Source organism: Ochotona curzoniae, unplaced genomic scaffold (assembly GCF_017591425.1).
Source record: "Ochotona curzoniae isolate NIBS_2020 unplaced genomic scaffold, NIBS_Ocur_1.0 scaffold_1037, whole genome shotgun sequence".
NCBI lineage: Eukaryota > Metazoa > Chordata > Mammalia > Lagomorpha > Ochotonidae > Ochotona > Ochotona curzoniae.
In genome coordinates this window covers 34487335-34500175 of record NW_024467083.1, presented here as the reverse complement: position 1 = coordinate 34500175, position 12841 = coordinate 34487335, and the positions used below count along the sequence as shown (strand labels likewise).

At 53.0% G+C, this 12841-nt stretch overlaps 2 protein-coding genes across 3 annotated transcripts; one reads left to right on the top strand and one right to left on the bottom strand.

Annotated features, from left to right (window-relative positions):
* The first annotated feature begins 1727 nt into the window (after positions 1 to 1727).
* GPATCH4 (G-patch domain containing 4) lies at positions 1728 to 8129 on the top strand. Its single transcript, XM_040998813.1, has 8 exons — positions 1728 to 1760; positions 3532 to 3733; positions 4134 to 4207; positions 4303 to 4395; positions 4488 to 4574; positions 6109 to 6200; positions 6444 to 6494; positions 6690 to 8129. The coding sequence occupies exons 2-8, from the start codon at positions 3655 to 3657 to the stop codon at positions 7495 to 7497; spliced, it is 1284 nt and encodes a 427-aa protein (XP_040854747.1). The 5' UTR covers positions 1728 to 1760; positions 3532 to 3654; the 3' UTR covers positions 7498 to 8129.
* A 50-nt stretch (positions 8130 to 8179) lies between these two features.
* On the bottom strand, positions 8180 to 10355 carry NAXE (NAD(P)HX epimerase). 2 transcript variants are annotated; one of them, XM_040998817.1, is made up of 6 exons: positions 10144 to 10355; positions 9937 to 10045; positions 9699 to 9809; positions 9501 to 9614; positions 8856 to 9003; positions 8180 to 8502 (listed from the first exon to the last, which is right to left on the bottom strand). In XM_040998817.1, the coding sequence occupies exons 1-6, from the start codon at positions 10326 to 10328 to the stop codon at positions 8300 to 8302; spliced, it is 870 nt and encodes a 289-aa protein (XP_040854751.1). In that variant the 5' UTR covers positions 10329 to 10355; the 3' UTR covers positions 8180 to 8299. The 2 variants fall into 2 exon arrangements, with proteins under 2 accessions (XP_040854751.1, XP_040854750.1); XM_040998816.1 differs by having other exon boundaries at positions 8856 to 8947; positions 10144 to 10351.
* Between the last annotated feature and the right edge of the window lie 2486 nt (positions 10356 to 12841).

Sequence of the window (12841 nt, the reverse complement as noted above, 5' to 3'; positions counted from 1 at the left end):
CAGGTTTCCCATGGTGGGCAAAAGGGACCCAACCACTTGGCTTCCAGCTTTTCTTCTTCTTCTTTTTTAACCCTCTTTTTAAGAAATTAATTATATTTATTTTTGATGCTATTTGATTAGGGTGATAAGGGTCAAGGGATTCAGGAAGGTGGGTGAGACCACCATTTCACATTCTCTTTTCTTCCTTTCTGTATCTGGGGGGGGGGGGCAGGGAACAAGGAGAGAAGCTACACCCAGCCTCCCAAACAGTTCTGCACCCTGGGATGGAGGACAGCCACCTGACACCACCCCGGGGTCCCTGACGTGGGGCATGCTCTAAGGGTCCTGCTCAAGAGGTTTCAATAGTTCAACAGTTCTGAATTATTGCCAATCTTGCCACTCTAAGCCAGTCTTATCTCTCATTTTTTTAAATTTTTTTTTTATTTTTAATGGAAAGACAGGTTTACAGACAGAGGAGAAACAGAGGAAGATCTTCCATCTACTGATTCACTCCCCAAGTGGCCGCAAAGACCAGAGTTGCACCTATTTGAAGTCAGGGGCCAGGAGCTTCTTCCAGTTCTCCTAAGTGGGTGCAGGGGCCCCAACACTTGAGCCATTCTCTGCTGCTTTCCCAGGCACTTTAGCAGGGAGCTAGATCAGACGTGCAGCACCTGGGATTTGAGTTGGCCTCCCTAGGTGGAGGATTAGCCTACTACATCAGGATGCTGACTGCACCAATCATACATTTTATGACCAGTTTAGAAAGCAGGTTTAGTTCTGGCTAGGGCTCAATGAAGCCTAGGACAGCTTGTGCAGACACCCCCTCTGGCCAACTCTGGCAATCTACTTTGCTCTGCAATCCAGTAAACCCTCAGGGTCAGGGGTCAAAGCCACATTCCTCTGCCCAACATGAATTTCTGACCCTGTGTCCCCGCTTTCCATGTCCTCCAGTTCCAGCCAATTCTAACCTGCTGTTCATATTACAGTGAAGGTCCCAGTCCACGATGCTGGGTCAAGAAGTGCTTGGAGGGGGCCCAAGTTGTGACTCCGGACTCAAGTGAGGTTGGTGTCACATACCAGAGCAGCAGTTGGCATCCTGGCTGTTCCACTTCCGACCCAGCTCCCTGCTAATGCACCTGGGAAAGCAGCAGAGAATGGCCCAAGTGCTTGGGGCCCTGCTCAGACAAGGGAGACAAGGATGGAGTTCCTGGGCCCTGGTCCGGGGGCTGCCCCAGTCACGGTCCCAGACTTTGCATCCATATGAGAAATGAACCAGGGAATGGAAAATGGATCTCTCTCTCTCTTCCTACAGCTTGCTCTCTTTCTCTCTGTGTGTCTTTTTCACTCTGCCGTTCAAGAATAAATTAATCTTAAAAAAAAAAAAAAAACAGTGTGGCTATCCAAGGTAATCTCTTTTGTAACTTCCCCAAGCCTCTGAATTAATCCCCACAAAATCCTCTCAGGCCATCCTAGATGCTTCTGTGCCTTCCTCGTATTTGGGCTAGGGACTCAGGACGGAACCCAAACCTGTTATCCCTAGAAGCTCAGTTAGAAGCTAAAATCCTTCAGCAGCTCAGACGTTGCAGCGGGGAAGCAAGAGGAACAGCTGCTTCGGAACTCCTAGAAACCGGCGCGCCCCGGGCGACAGCCTCTATGGCAACGGCAAGGCAACGCTTGTCGTGGGAGGACCGGAATTGTGGCTTCAGCCGGCGTCTCTATGGTCTCGGCAACCTAGAAGGACCGATACCGCACTTCCGGGAATATGGCGGCGCCCAAGTCGGGTAAGTCACATGGTGCTGCCGAGTGGTCCGACCCCGAAAGAATGGTTAGGGTCTCCCCGCTTCCCCCAGGTAGCGGCATTCGGAGCTGGGGTCGCGGAGCAAGGTCATCCCCGCGTGGCCCAGCACAAGCTGACGCGAGGAGTGCTCGCATCCTTCGCGGTGACCGGGGGACCGACCCCCTTGCCTGTGTGCAAGGCGATTCCCATCTGTGTCATTCCGTTCAACAGAAAAGGGCCGCGTAGTTCTGGATTGCTGGTGCTGCAGTAAGCGTGTTGGGGATGTGGTGTAAAACCGGGTCGGCTTTCCAGGGCGTGGTTTTAAATAGCTGTGCCAAGGGGTGGTCAGGTCTTTTGTGTGCACTACCATTTTGACTGACATCGGGGTATTGATGGGCCAACAGTGACTTCTGAAAAGAGGTAGTTTTGAAGTGGCCCTTGAACGCCTGGCACGTTGAATTTTATCCAGAAGCAAGTAGGGCCGTTGCTTCAGTCAGCACTTTCCGGTTGAAACTGCAGATTCCAGTTAGGCTGTCGGGTTATCCTCCATAGCAGAGGAGAAACGTGTGTGATCCTGAATCACTGCCTTTGGTTCCTGAAGAGACCGGTCGCTCTTTGTAAGTCTGATATATGATGGTCAGCAGGCGTGCCTGATTTTTTTTTTTTTAAGAAAAAACATACTTGATCTCAAATGAAAATTTTACCCTTCAGAGGTGTCCCTTTAGGAGGCTACCATTCCAGTTAGTGCTGTTGGTCAGTGCCTGTAAAAAATGGAAAGTCCACACACCTGAGGATGAATGAACTACAGTAAATCAAGTCAGTGTGGGTTGTCTCGGTGTTGAATGTCTTGTGTGAGAAGCCGTTTTAGCCATCTCAGAGGTGTTGGTATCTCCTGTTCGTTCCTCCGCTGCATGGGGAACAGACTTCTCTTTGCTTAATAAAGGCCTGTTTGTGCTTGGCTGGTACTTTCTTTCTCGGATGGTTGGCAAATCTAACAAGAGGCAAGTTTAATGTACAAACTGGGTCATGCCATCCGGGCCCAAAAGGAGGAATTGGTGAGTTTTGAGGTAAAGTGGATCATTTTGGTATCAGGCAACTTAGGCTCACGTTCTAGCATCACCTCTTAGCTGTGTAACCTCAGGCAAGAAATCCAGACCTTTTCTCTTCATCTGTAAAGTGAGAATAACACCCCTCCCAGAACTAGCAGGATGAAAGGAGGGTATAGGACAGTATGTGTCATCCGCCTGTTAGGCAGCACATGCTCAGTGGGTGTGTCTTCCCCAAGCTGGATGGTTTGAAAAGACTGACCTCATCAGCAATGTGGGAGAAGTGTGTAGCCCCCTCACCAGGAGAGGGTGTAGATGCTTTTGCATGGGGATAAGATAGGGGTGCTGGTAAGTAGTTTCTTCCGACTCTGGTTAATGAGCACCTTGTAGCTATGTTGCTATGGGAAATGTACAGACAAACCTCCTGGGCATGAACTGCATGTACTTTGTGCAATCTTGAGCAAGCCATGTTCCCTCTAAGTTTCACTGTTCTCATTTATAAATGATGGATAATACTCGCTTCCTAATCAGGCTGGGAAATAGAAGTGAAATGCGGAAATCTTCCATATAAAGTCTTGGTACAGTTTGGCACATGGTGAGCTCTCCATGGATTTAGGAATCAGTATGAATGCAGGTCCTCCCTGACTTGTCAATGTGCTAAGGTTGGCCTCTGTGTGGCCACACTGGGACCTCCCCCACAGACCTCCTCCTTCCTCTGTCTCTCCCCAGGGTTCATAAAGAGCAGTGAGGATGGAGCTGAGGGCTGCTCTGCACACCGTCTCCTTTCCTCTTAAGAGGTAACGTCACCCCTTCCTGGCTGCTGTGAGCCCGCGGGGCAGAGCTGCTTTCACCATGAGTGTCGCCCCTGAGACCAAGAGTCGGGGGATGAAGTTTGCTGAAGAACAGCTGCTAAAGCATGGATGGACTCAAGGTGAAGCCTGGGGGGCCTTTTCTGTGCCCTCTGCATCCCTACCTGCCCAGCAGAGAGGCATTCAGACTTGTTCCCCTCTATTCTGCCCAGGTGAAAGACAAGCAGCTAGTTCAAAGGGAAGTCTTCAAAAGCAGTTTTCTGACCTCTTCAGACAAAGAGAACATTAGAAATTTGGCAATGGATAGTGAAGAATAAATACTTGGGAGGATAGTTGTGGGACAGACATGACTTCTGTGCCAAAAGGGTTGAAGGGAGGTGGAGTTCAGGCTCAGATAAAACAAGGGACTGTGGGACAGAATGCGCTGATGGTGGGCATGTGCAGTGGCGAGGAGTGCCTTGTGTTGTGGGTAACCTGATGGTTACAGCTGATTACAGCAAGACACTTCACTGTCATCTGCAGGCAAAGGCCTGGGTCGGAAAGAGAATGGCATCACCCAGGCCCTGAGAGTGACGCTGAAGCAAGACACTCATGGGGTAAGACTGGGCAGGCTGAGGAAGGTTACCATGGCTTCACGGACTTGGGGGGCAGGGGGTAGAGGTGCTCAGAGCTTATCTTTCGCCCCTTACAGGTGGGCCATGACCCTGCCAAGGAGTTCACAAACCACTGGTGGAATGAACTCTTCAACAAGACTGCAGCCAATTTGGTGGTGGAGACTGGGCAGGTGGGAGCTCCCACAGGCACATGACACGTGAGGGCCTGGGATTGGCAGAGGGGAGACATGGCTTATCTCTTGCTTACTGAGATTTCCCGTAGGATGGAGTACAGATAAGGCGCCTTTCTGAGGAGACCACTCGTCCTAATCATCAGAAGCCCAATCTGCTATATCAGAAATTTGTGAAGGTATGAGGGGCTGGGAGTTGGGGTGGGGCTGAAGAGAACCCTCTCCTCCCCACCTCCCCCCGTTCTTCCCAGGGACCCAAGCAATTGCCTTGTATGCCCTACTGGTTCTCAGACCTGTCCTTACACAGTGGGATCCTCCGTCCAACTCGCTGTTGCTGACTTAAGCTGCCCAGACCCTCAGCAAGAATTGGCATCTTCACATTCTGCAGAGCCCTGCCAATGCCTGCTGAGGAAGTGGGAAGTGTGGCAACAGGCTTTCAGATCAGAGGCTGCTAAGAGGACCGAGGCAGGGGGACTTGATTCAAAGGCTCCCAGAGGCTGAAGAGACCTGAGAGACTATCTGGTCTTGCCTCATTTCACAGGTGTGACCGTACCAGTGTAAAGTGGCTTGAAGAGCCCATAGCTGGCTAGCAGTGACAGGAGTGCAGCGCAGGTCTGAGACCTGACCCCCTCCCCATTTCCACGGTCTCAGCAGAAAGGAGCTCCTATGGAATGCTTGTCCATTATATGCTGTAGACTTCACATGTTACCTAATACATCCTTCCATGGGTCTGCGTCTGTGCTGCCATCCGCTGCTCCAGGTCCCATCTGTCGTTATCTTACCTAGTTTCTTTAACAGCTTTCTCACCTCTACTCTCAATCCCTACTACAATCACAAAGCAAGCTTCATCATGTCACTGGCTCCTCTTTGACCTATGATGACACAGTTCAGACTTAGGAAACTGGCTTCCACGACCCTACATGCCTGGGCCAGCCTAGTCTCCAACTTCACCTCTTGCCAGTTCCCTCCAAGACCACTGTGCTTCAGTCAGATGGAGTCTTGCTGGGAAGGTACAATGTTCTTCCATCAGGCTTTGTCCTCCTGCCTAGGACATTCTTCTTCCTCTCCCCCTTTCTCTCTTCTGTTTTCTACAACTCGGTTTCCATGCCAGTTACTGCTAGAACTCAGTCCCTGGACTCGAGTGGGTACCCCACCCCTGGCACAGGCCAGCACTCTCCATCATTGCCTAGGTTCTGCCACAAGCCTTGTCCCCACCCCCAGGGATCCCATCCGGCCTGCACCCATCTCATTCTTTATCCAGTCTGTAGCCCCAACTTCTTGGCTCATCGTACATTCTCACTTAACCTGGTTAGATGAGTACCGTGAGGAGGTACCATGGTGTGGGGAATGCCATCATTTATAGTTTCTGGCATTTGTGCCATTGTGAGCCCAGATGCAGAACCCTTCCTTGGCCCACTAGCCAGCTGAGACAGGGCTCAGGACTGCTGACAGGACAGGCTGAGACAGGGCTCAGAACTGCTGACAGGACAGGCTGAGACAGGGCTCAGAACTGCTGACAGGACAGGCTGAGACAGGGCTCAGGACAGGCTGGGACAGGCTGAGACAGGGCTTCATGCTCAAGCTGAAGTGTGCAGGGGGCCCACCTCCATGGGGCTCAGTAGGGAGCTCTGTTGGGGCTGTGAATTCCTAGGGAGAAGAGGATGGCAGTGGTGTTGAATGGGTCTTGTCCACTTCCACGATCCCTCCCTTTAGGTGGCCACGCTGACTTCGGGTGGAGAGAAGCCAGACAAGGATGTGGAGAGCTGCAGCGATGAGGATGAGCAGAGGCCTAACCCACCAAAGATGTGAGACTTCATTTGGCACTGGAACATGCTCTTAGATCTCGAGGGACAGGACTGAGCCTGATGCTTTGCTGTGGCCTACCAGGGTGGGAGGAGAGGAACCGTGCCGAACTGGTGTTTGTATCCCTGGCATCTCACAAAGTGGCAGGTCCTGAACAGGAGCTCAGGGCGAAGGAGCGTGTTAAAGGGGAGAATAGGGCAAGCCTCTCACCCAGGCCTACTTCTAACTCCTGATCGCTCCCACAGAATGACTGATGAGATGTTGCTGCAAGCTTGCGAAGGGCGGACAGCACACAAGTGAGTAGTGGTCAGCCTCTCAGCAGTCTGCCCACCCTCGAGGGTGGCGTGTGCCATCCCTTTCTCCTTATCCCAGGGATGAGATTCCAGAAACTGGCAGTTTCTATCCCCCCTCCCCCCATTCTTCCCACAGCCCCAGGGGTTGGGCCCATTCCCCTGATAACTCTCATTCTGACTTGGACCTGTGGGTTTCAGGGCTGCCCGCCTAGGGATCACAATGAAGGCCAAGCTTGCTCGGCTAGAGGCCCAGGAACAGGCCTTCCTGGCTCATCTCAAAGGCCAGACCCCTGGGGTCCCTCAGCCACAGTCTGAGAGCAGGCTCCCCAAGAAAAAGAAGAAGCAGAAAGAGGAGGAGGAGGCTGCAGCAGTGAGCATTTACACAGATGAGCAGTCCCCAGAGCACACGGACCAGAGTGTCCGGAAGAGCAAAAAGAAGAAAAGACACCGTAAAGAAGAAAAGGTCTCAGATGGGAGTAAAGGAACAGTTGGTGGGGAAGAGGAGGCTGCAGGGACAGGTGGGTTTGAGGCAGTGCACAGCAGAGAGAAAAATGACCAGTCCCATGGGAGGAAGAAGAAGAAGAAGAAGCAGAAGCACCATCAACAGGAGGAGACGGGGGTCTTGGATAAAGCAGGGAGGGGTAGAGAGACCGAGGCAAGCAGCCATGCCAGGAGGCAGCGGTGGGAGGAAGACTTGAAGTCAGAAGATGAAGATGTGGAGAAGACTGATTTAGGTAATGAGACAAGGGAAGCAGAAAGTACTGTGTACAGTGACCGAAAAGACAAGAAGAAGAAGAAGAAAAGGAAGCAATGTCAAGAGGAAGAGGAGGAGGCCATGGAGATAAGGGATGATGATGAAGATGGCAGGACTAGGGAAGACAGCAGAGCCCACAAGGGCTCAAGCAGCAGAACCAAGAAGAGGCGGCAGCACCCAGAGGAGGACCCTGTTGGAATCCACACTGACCAGAGAGCCAAAAAAAAGAAGAAACGGAAAGAGAGAGACTGAGAGGCCTGGCCCCAAGTGGGGTTCACGAGGTCCTTTTCAGTGGCTGACACCTCAGAAGGCTAGGTTGCTGGCAGTGCTTCTGCACCCCTAGCTAAGAAGCCCCTCCCAAGGAGGGGACTGTAGTCGCCTGCACGGCTGCTAATGCAGAGACCGTGAACTCTCAAGGCCTGCAGGAGCCAGACCGCCAAGGCACGAGGCATGCCACCAGATGGGACAGAATGCAGCTAGACCCTCAGGGACTTCTCTTGCCAAAAGAAGTTGTAAACACAGTTAACGTGAAATGTACTGACTTGTAAATATGTGAATGGATTTAGCTCCATGGGCTATCTTCACCCCAGATGGTCAGTTTAACATTTTACCAATGGTTGAATAAATATCAGGCTCCTAGCCTACAGATAAGTCCAGACTAACATCCCCATTCCCAGCCTGAGAAGGTTCTAAATGCAAATTGTGAAATTTCTCTTGGAGGCTTTTGAAGTTCTTACCCTCCTGCACTCTTGCTACACTAATGCTAAGTGGAAGTAGCTTATGGACATCGTCCAGCTCCGTGTCTTGGCCACATAAGTTACGTATCTATAAAGGATGGCACACTTTACTTGGGACCTACCAGTGAGTGTCCAGAACATGGCAGTCTTTCTTGCCTGTTCTGTCTTCCCCCCCCAGAGAGAGCAGGTCCTCCAGGTACTGCTCTGGGGTTGCCATCACCCACAAACCATTTATTGCCACAAGGGTCCCAGGACGCCACCATCCTGGGGGAGAGGCACTAAGTCTTTACTGGGGGGGCTGGATGCTGCCACTTTCATCACTGCAGACGGTACACACACTCTGTGTCTGGGTAGGGTGGCAGGTTGAGCTGGTACTTCTTTTCTAGGGCAGGTGGCACAAAACGCCCCCCCAGGTAGTGGTAGCGGCCAGTAAACTGGGTTGCAGACATCTTGGGTGCCGTTAGAGAGATGAGCAGGTCCGGCTGTATCCCTCCAGAGCTCCCCTTTTCCACGTCCCATCCTGGAAACAGGGTGACATACAGGCAGTGCAGAAGCAGCTGGCTGTCTGGCCCCTCTGCTCACCTCAGTCCTGGAGTGCTAAGAAGCCCATGCAGTGCGTCCACCCAGTCCCCTCTTCCCTCCCCCCTGGCAGAGGGCTTGCCATCCTAGGGGCTCCTTCAGGTTCTCTATGGGCCCAACATGGAACTGGGGGCTCCTAAACTCTGCTTCCAGCCCCTCTAAGTTAAGTCACTTTAGACCCATTCTGAGCTAGGACTCAGGCCTGCACCTGCCAGGGACCACCCTGATGATCTGGGGTAGGGCCCCGATTCCTACCCCTACCCCAGACCCCACCCTCTGGGCCCTGCCCAGCACCTGACGGGATGTCGATGCTGGCAATGGGCACGGTGAGTCCATCCAGGATGCTTAGGATGCTGCGAAACGGCTCCCGGACCTCCCCCTTGAAGCTGAAGCCGAAGATGGCATCCACCACCAGGTCATAGAGCTCATCGATCATCATGGGCTACAGCGGGGCAGGAAAAGGAAAGGATGGCAGACCAGTAGCTGAGAAGGGCTTCCCTGCTACACCCACTGATAGGGACGCTGTCCCTGGGGACAGGCCAAATGGAGCAGGCTGTGCGCCAGCCATTGCGAGCCAGTGTGGGAGCCCTGAGGCGCAGAGTCAGGAGGGCCTCACGCTGATCCCAGCCCAACCATGAAGCCATTCTGTGTGCAAACCAATCAGCTGCACCTCAGTCTCTTCATCTGTAACTCCTGCGTCCTATCCCTACATCCTAGCGCTTGCAGAACAGGATTCAGACGAGGCAGTCACTCCGGCCCTAGAGATGGGGAGCTTAAGTGTTTGCGCAGGGAAGAGGAGGGGGGGATGGGAGGTGTCTGGGAGTCAGCACAACTCCTGGTCCCTCTTCCATGCCAGGCACCACGTGACCCCTGCCTGGAAACGCAAGGGAAAAACAGCCCCCAGCAGGGATTATTGCGGGATGAGTGGGAGCCACCTACCTCAGAGGGCATTTCCCCAAGGAAAGGAATGTCCATTTTCTGACACTGGGTGACCAATGCGGTGAAGAGTGGCTTGTTGGGCCTTTTGGGGTAATAAATGGTTGGCTGGTAGCCCTAGGAAGAAAGCAGTGTGGTAATTCAAGCCAGACACTGCAATCCCATGCCCACTCCATCCCCGCCATGGCTTCTCATACTTACAAAGAGTTTGAGGTGCCGAGCACAGACCAGACCATCGCCTCCGTTATTCCCAGGGCCACAGATGACCAGGACGTTAGGGGGGCTCCTGGACATGGATGTGGGGGGATATGCCTGAAGGCAGAGTCAAAGGGGGCTGTCGCAGGGACCTGTGTGGTCTCTTCCACACCCCTCCGCGCCCAAACCAGAGGGGCTTGGCCAGCGAGCCGCTGCCCTCAAAGGTCGAGAGTAGACCACTGACCTTGGCAATGGCCGTAGCACAGCTCAGACCAGCCAGCTCCATAAGTTGATCGACGCTGAACTGGTACTCATTAAACAGCTCCTGGTCTACGGCCTGGGCCTCCTCCTGGCTGAGGAAAACACTCGGCCTGAGTCCCCGTCCCCGGGCGCTCGGTCGCGCCAGCAGCGCCGCGGGGACCGACATGTCAACCCCCGGGACCCCGCCTACCTCAGGTACTTCACCGCGGTGCTCGCCATGACCTCCGAGTGCCTGCGGCCCGCCGGGTCCAGCGGCTGCGGCCTCCACCACGTGAGTCCCGGGCGACAGACGCCGGCGGCCTGCTTCGGGAGCCGCGGCAGGCGCGAGCCCGCCACCAGCAGCCCGAGTCCCAGCAGCGCCCGCAGCCCGGACATGCAGCCCGCCCCGCGCGCCGCGGACCCCGAGCGCTGACCCGGCCTCTGCGCCTGCGCGGCGCTCGCCCCGCCCCGGGGAGGGGACACAGGCGCGCCCGGGCGGAAGTGGGTCTGCCTGTCCCGCGCCTGTGCGCGCGCTCTTCAGCAGCCCGGTCAGCAGGCGTTTTACGGGTACGCAATGTGACCGAGTGTCCTGCTCCCCGTCGCCCTTTGGTGTTGTTGAGCGATCGCGGCTCTGCAGCGCAGCGGAAGGTCCGCACCCCGACTGGGTCCCGGCCGAGGGCACCTGGGCCCTCTTGGTGGTCGCTCCTCCGGGCGAACGAGGATGATGGAGAGCTCACTCGTGCTGGAGCAGGGCAGCAGGTACCCCACAGTACCAGGTACCGTGGCAAATACCTGGTACCTGACGCATCCATCAAACTAATGTTCTTATTGCGCTCCTACACGTTTTTGTAGAATTAAAGGCTCATGTGTTAGCTAATTTAACCAGCTCTCTGTTTTTACCAGAATATCACACTTTACTCCCCTATTATATTTACAAAAGACCCTTGGGGGTCAGCGTTTGCAGGAGCGGCTAAGTCACCACCTGGGACTCCAGCGTTGCCAACCGCAGCTTCCTGCAGGGGCACACCCTGGGAGCAGCGCGTGATGCCCAGAAGGGAACACGGATGGAGTTAGTTCACTGTCTTCATCCTGGCCCAGCCGTGGCTGTTGGAGAGTGAATTAACTAGTAAAAGAACTTTCTCTCAGATTCTATGGGAATAGAAAATTTATAAACCTTAAATAGGTTGGATGAACTGCTAAAAAAAACTTTAGTTGATGCCATGGGCTCCAGAAACCTAGAGAAAAATAGATTTTGCGCCAAGTATTTTTTGACAGTGCAGCACATGGTTATGGGAAAAGCTTAGGGAATACCAAACCCACTGCTATCAGGGCACTAGGATCAGGCTGAAAGTTGTCCTTCCCAGTTCTGTATTGAACTCCTGACCCTCAACGATGGGTGGTGTTTGGCTCTGGGTCTCGGGGAGGGATTAGGGTGGATAGGTCGCAAGGGCTCAGCTGCTACCCCGATTTCAAACTTTCAGCCTCCAGAGCTGTGGGAAAATTAATTTCAGGGCTGGAGGCATGATATAGTGGGTTAAACAGCTACTTGCAGTACTGGCATCCCATTTGGGTACTGTTCAACTAATCCAACTGCTCCACTTCACATCCAGCTCCCTGATAATATGTCTGGGAGAACAGTGGAAGAGGGTCTTGGGTTCTGCACCCATGTGGGAGATCTGGAAGGAGCTCCTGGCTTGCGACTGGCCCAGCTCAGGCTGTGATGACCATCTTGGAAGTAAACCAATGAATGGGGAATTTCCTTTTTCTCTTTCTCTCTTCCTCCTTCCCTGTCTGTAACTCTGACTTTCAAATAAAAAACCTATCAGGTCCGGTGCAATAGCATAGCGGTTAAAGTCCTTGCCTTGAACACGCTAGATCCCATATGGGTGCTGGTTCTAATCCCAGTGGTCCCACTTCCCATCCAGCTCCCTGCCTATGGCCTGGGAATGCAGTCGAGGACAGCCCAAGGCTTTGGGACCCTGCACCCGCGGGGGAGACCAGGAGGAAGCTCTGGGCTCCTGGCTTCGGATTGGCTCAACTGCAGTCGCTGCGGCCACTTGGGGAGTGAATCATCGGACAGATGGAAGATCTTACTCTCTGTCTCTCCTCTGCTCTGTATATCTGCCTTTCCAATAAAAATAAATAAATCTTAAAAAAAAAATGAATCTATAAAAAAAAAAAATTAACTTATGTGGCAGCCCAAGACAAGGCTTGGCGTGTATAGGAGTGTGTATCAAACTTTATTTTTTAAAAAATTTAATGTGTTACACTTTAAAAAGATTTATTTTTATTATAAAGGCAGATTTGTGGAGAGAAGGAGAGGTAGAGAAAGAGATCTTCCATCTGCTACTTCACTCCCCAGATGGCTGCAATGGCCGGAGCCGAGTCAGTCCGAAGCCAAAAGCTTCTTTTGGGTCTCCTATGCAAGTGCAGGGTCCCACGGCTTTGGATCAGCCTCCTCTCTGCCTTCCCAGGCCACAGGCAGGGAGCTGGATGGCAAGTGTAGCGGCCAGGACATGAACCAGTACCCATATGGGATACCAGGCAAGGTGAGGATTTAGGCATTGAGTTGTTGTGCTGGGCCCTGTATTTTCTCTTTTATTGATGAGGAATGTATATTGTTAGCTAGTGTTATCAAGGATCACATTAAAGTGGAATCGTGAGACTGGGCTGCAACCCCCGGTCCCTAGGCCTGGGCCCCAGCCCTTCCCCAGTCTGTTCCCGGAGTCCCCACAAGAACCCAAAGCCAACGAGCTCCCTCCACTTGACAAAAGGAAACAGCCTTCAGCACTGACAGTGTGTACAAGTGATTGACCACAGGTCAGACACATCAACTGAAGAAATCATTAAAAAGAAAATGGGGGTGGGGCTTCTTTCAAAACAAAGAGAAGACTAAAACACTAAAACGG